Source organism: Pyrus communis, chromosome 11 (assembly GCF_963583255.1).
Source record: "Pyrus communis chromosome 11, drPyrComm1.1, whole genome shotgun sequence".
In the NCBI taxonomy this organism is placed as follows: domain Eukaryota; kingdom Viridiplantae; phylum Streptophyta; class Magnoliopsida; order Rosales; family Rosaceae; genus Pyrus; species Pyrus communis.
Genome location: NC_084813.1, coordinates 1,525,129 through 1,530,162, shown reverse-complemented (window position 1 = coordinate 1,530,162; position 5,034 = coordinate 1,525,129). Strand labels below are relative to the sequence as shown.

Sequence of the window (5,034 nt, the reverse complement as noted above, 5' to 3'; positions counted from 1 at the left end):
TGACCGATAAAGACCCGTCTCACCTCTACGTTTTCCATATAGTCAAGGAACATTATTGCATTTACACATAGAAGAGTATGTTGAACATCCTCAGCCAAATCGGAAAACAGAAATACTGCAGAGAAACATGAAGATCCTGATGATGATGAAGCAGTTGAGCTAAATGCCATTTTGCAAAAGCACCAGACGACCAGCAGATATAAGCAAGACAAGATATGAACTCACGGAGCCCCGTCAATCTACCATTCAATTTTAGTCAATCAACATCCGCTCCGAGAGCCCTCACTGCCTAAAAACAGTAAAAAATTAACAGAGAAAATAAAGTGAACCTTTGATCTAGGTCGGAAATGTTAACAGAGCGCGTCACTTAAGCCTTAAGGTGCACTTTGTTGTAGTGATCTGCAGCTTTGGATAACGACTGTATTGAAACTGGAAATCCTGGACCCATCTGCACATGATAACGGACTGGATTAGGTTCGATTATACAAGGCTGCATTTAACTAAAGTATGCAGCATCCGTGCATCAGATGTTAAAGTACAAATAACTAAATACAAAAACAAGGGTTAAGAGCTCACCGTGCTACATATATGGAAGGAGTTAATATAACCCGCATACTTGGAAGCTGTGAAAATGAAAATTGTAAATGGTTTAATGAACGTGAAAAAAGATGTATAACTTTTAAGCAAAAGAAGAAGTCCAATCCGATACTTAGCGAAAAGCATGCAAACAAAAATTCTCATCAATTGATTAAAAGTGCATAATCTGGTGAACAGTCGGACCTCCTTCTGCAACTGTTCTTTGCAGTATCTTAAAGAACTCTTCAATTTTCTTCTTAATGGTGGGCAGCATGGAAAATATTAGATACACCTAAAGAAAATGAGCTCATTTCTTCCAACAGATTTTGCAGAACATCCTATAATTAGATTTGTGCCACTTACACTTTTTTAAACCCGTAGGCTTTGCCAGCAAAAGAGAACTCATAAATGCTCCGATGTTCTCACGCAGATAATCCTCAGTAAAGCTCACCTGAAAAGAAGGAATAAAAGTGAAATCCATGTCTCCAGCAAACAAACATCTGAAAAATAGAAGATTGTGTTTGTAATAAGATTACGGTACCTTTCCAAGTCCCACATGTACAATTGATGTTCTGTCCATTCTATACTCAATATGACCTTGTCTTACTTTCTGTAGTGCTCCAGTAATGTCATTGGTGACAGTACCTAGCTATACGATACATAGTATACCAAATATTAGGGATTTGCCCACAAATCTGCAAACTAAATAAAATTTTACAACAATATAACTCACTTTACGGTCAGGCATCAAACCACGCTCTCTAAGAATTCTTGCAATCTGTTAAAATATTAAACATTCACTTTCAATTAATGAAACAATAAAGATGATAATCCTGCAAGTAAAAAATTACAACTCAAAAACCTTTGCCAGACGCATAATCATTTCATTTGTTGCAAAACACTTGTCAACATTGAGCTTATGACTGCCTGCATGATACAAGGTCAGATCATAAATTGTTTGATTACTTCTTTGAACTCAAGCAATGTAAGATGCACATAAACCCACATAAACATGACACATTTACAATACAAAAAAATATTGCAAAACCAAAACTCAAATAATTGAAATGGCAATATCATTGCATAGTATATCTAGTGGACAGGAGTTTCTCTTTTCAGCATATTATTTAGTAGCAACAAGGGTTAGCTCATTACTTGCAATTTCCTCCACCAGTTCAACACCGCCAACAATATCTGCTCCTGCAGCTCTAGCTTCTTCTGCATCTGAGCCTTCAGCAAAGAAAGCAACCCTGACAACCTGAAGAATGACAGTGTCATACAGTAACCAACTAGATTTTGAATTGATGAGACATGACTTAGCAAAGTAAAGATAACTACCTTCCCACTACCATGCGGCAAAGTCATGTTACCACGAACTGCCTGCACTTCAATCAGGTAGTCCATGTAAATTGAATCTTTCAAACAGGTGTTTGGAACTTTAAATATAATGGTGCAATAAGAAATATGAAGCATAAAGTAAAAAGCACAAACAATATATTCTTTATCACTCTTTCAAGAAGCAATCCATACAACCCTTACTAAAAATATGCAATCGATACACTAAAATGAGTACAACAATATGCTCAAAAAGTAGTCAGAAAATGAGCCAATATTTCTCAGTCAAGGCTAACCATATTTGGGTGTATAGAAGATCTGCATTGATCATTCAAACAACAAATACAAGGAACTTATGAATAATGGTTACAGCTTAGTCACATAATAACTTTTTTCAAATAACTATAACATCTGGAGTCTAAAACATGGAGTTGATTGAAATCTTGAAAGCCACTGAACCATCTTGGGTCCAACCCTTATGAACATTTGCTAATGTTTGTTTTACGTCATTCCTTCAAATTTGAAGTGTTTCAACAATTCTGCAAATAGCCATCTCACACGCACTCACATACATGTGAGTTCACCTTATTCAAAAAGCACACGACTAGCTGTAACCACATGTGGGCAATCATTTAAATTTAGACACTGTTGGATCGTGAAATGAATTGCAAATCTAAACTCAGGACTTGATCTTATATATTCACATAGCTAAAGAAAAAGTCAATATCTATTTTGACACACAAAAACATATGCTTGAGATAAGAGAAGATTTTACTCAGATGAGTTGACATATTACATTTCGCTTTGCATCGATACCCAATTGTACATGAGCTTCAACAGTTTCATCAAAATTGCACTTGGCATTAGCCTGTAAAACAACTAGAACACGAGAAGAAGATATTAGAAATGAGAAGTACATCGAAATAAAGCAGAACACTTCTAAGTAAACATTAACAACATAAAAGTTTAAAGAGAACAATATCCCCCTACTCATGTAATCCAACCGTATTGAGAGAGCAAGAACATCGGTTAGCGCAATATGCACGGGAGAAACAGTCATGATCTCGAGATGTTCCTGCCTAACTTTAGTCTTAATACTCGATCGCAATCAAAGTTCGTAAAACAAATTAAGAAAGGAACACTTCATTTTGTTAATTAATAACTCCACTCTCCAGAAACAAAATCGAAAGCAAATTGCAACCAAGGAAAATAACCAGTATATTAGTTCTATTAAGTAGAAGCCATTTGGTATCTCATCCAAAATTATCTAACAAGAAAAGGAAAATTTCCATTCCTGTAACTTTCCCACATTTTCTCAGCAACCAAACAAGTGTATAAACGTTACACTGACCTTGACTTGGCGAATTGCGTCCATGACATCGAGAATGGACTTGCTCTCCTTCTTCTCAACCTTAATCAACGCCGGAAAAGGAACTGCCACCTCCTCCTCAGGAACCCTAAAAAGCCTCCTTCTCATCCGACCATCGGCCTCGATCCTCCTCTTCTCTCTCTCCAACTCCTTCACGCCATCCACATCCTTTCCAGCTCCACCTTCGCCACCTCCGCTCTCCTCCGCGACCCGATCTTCCGGTAACGGAGCAACTTTCACCGGGTACGATACCGGAGATATAGATGGCACGTCCCTGATGAAACGCGCCTCTTCACGGGTCCAGGTGGCGCGAGTGTCCTGACTCGATGGGTTGGGCGAGTCACCGGAGCTTTGTGGCGGTGGCGGTGATGTTTGTGCTGCTTGGGGAGTTGCATCTGGTTCAGGTAGGGATTGCTCCTTGGGTTTGAGAGTGTATGAAACGGGTTCGACCGGCACTGGTTGGCGTCTAGGAGGTTGCGGAGGGTTCTGATTCGGGTTTGGGTCCGATTCGGAGCTTAGGGATCTGTGATAGCTTAGAAATGGAGACGGGTGGAGAAGGGAGTGAGGTTGGAAGAGGCAGTGACGGCGAGCGGATGAGAGGAGGAGCTTCAGGGCGGCCATGAGAAAGGGGTTTACGAGGTTTAAGGCAACGCAGCGTTTTCCTCAGAAATATGTGATCCGCTTTCAGTTTGGACTAGGTAGTACCGCCCAAAAATTAAAAAATGGTCAATTGAACTCTGCTTTTTTAATCTATTTATTTTTATATAACGATATATTTAGTGAATGATAAATTAGTTACGATTTTTTTTTTCTCAAAATTCGATTTTTTTTTTTTTTAGGAACAGACAATATTATTGTTACTTTCTAGATATATGTACAAATGTAATTTTAATATAAGTGTTTTGAAATCTCATAAGATTTTACCAGTGTTTTAAAAAAGGTCCTAGGTGGCCGCCTAGGCGCTAGGCACCTTGGAACCGAAGCGATTTTGGGCAAAACGGCTGGAAAAATTGGGGTGGCTCTAGGCGGTTGGGTGGTTTTTTTTTTTTTTTTTCAATATATTTTTTTTTTGTGAAATTTGTTTAAAGTCTAATTTCTAATTATATCTTGAAATTTTGTTAATTTTATATAATAGGTGTGTTGTGTATCAACTTAAATTCTGGGATGCTAAAAATAAGTATCTTACATTACTAAATTTCCTTATTTTCCACCTATTTGCCATTTTATGTTGTTTTAAATTGTGAATTTGTTGTACATGTGTCATCCTACAATACTCCTCACTATGGTTATATGACATTTGATAGAGCTTTTAGCTTTAGATTCTAGATTATGTTTTGAGCTCTCTAAGACCAACTCCAATGGTGGGCTAAAAGTCAAATTACCCCCCAAAATTTCCCCCCAAACCCACTCCAACCCAAGGGTAAAATTTGGGCTAAATGCTAAATGCTAAACCAAGGCCAAATTCCCCCCAAAATTTAGCTCAAAAATCGGAGTGGACTCCATCCAATATTTAGACCATCTCCAACAATGGCTTATAACCTAAAATTCCCCTTTTCCCCCCCCCCCCCCAAAACCCACTCCAACCCATGTGTTAAATAAAACCTAAAACCCAAAACTTAAAAGAAGGCCAAATACCAGCCCGTTTTTAGGCCAAAAGTCATTATGGGCCCTACCTGTTGTGAGTGAAACACGGGCTGTGAAGCCCACTTTCCCTTCTGTCACTTGCCCACGCGCTGCACGCGCCATCACTTCTG

The 5,034-nt window shown here is 38.5% G+C and overlaps 1 protein-coding gene across 2 annotated transcripts; it reads right to left on the bottom strand.

The window, feature by feature from the left end:
- LOC137708226 (uncharacterized) lies at window positions 1–3,990 on the bottom strand. 2 transcript variants are annotated; one of them, XM_068447257.1, is made up of 11 exons: window positions 3,263–3,990; window positions 2,708–2,779; window positions 1,915–1,956; window positions 1,732–1,834; window positions 1,439–1,503; window positions 1,310–1,354; window positions 1,118–1,225; window positions 940–1,027; window positions 577–623; window positions 330–448; window positions 1–239 (listed from the first exon to the last, which is right to left on the bottom strand). In XM_068447257.1, exons 1-10 carry the CDS (start codon window positions 3,899–3,901, stop codon window positions 368–370), a joined length of 1,290 nt encoding a protein of 429 aa, XP_068303358.1. In that variant the 5' UTR covers window positions 3,902–3,990; the 3' UTR covers window positions 1–239; window positions 330–367. The 2 variants fall into 2 exon arrangements, with proteins under 2 accessions (XP_068303358.1, XP_068303359.1); XM_068447258.1 differs by having other exon boundaries at window positions 1–115.
- Between the last annotated feature and the right edge of the window lie 1,044 nt (window positions 3,991–5,034).

Bases quoted from the DNA above. Each gene is read 5' to 3' on its own strand.
- LOC137708226 (XM_068447257.1), bottom strand. From the start codon at position 3,901: ATGGCCGCCCTGAAGCTCCTCCTCTCATCCGCTCGCCGTCACTGCCTC. The intron at 1,957-2,707 runs GTAATATGTCAA...ATTGAAGTGCAG, and splicing joins GTATCGATGCAAAGCGAAAT to GCAGTTCGTGGTAACATGAC. The intron at 1,835-1,914 runs GTAGTTATCTTT...GTCATTCTTCAG, and splicing joins TGCCGCATGGTAGTGGGAAG to GTTGTCAGGGTTGCTTTCTT.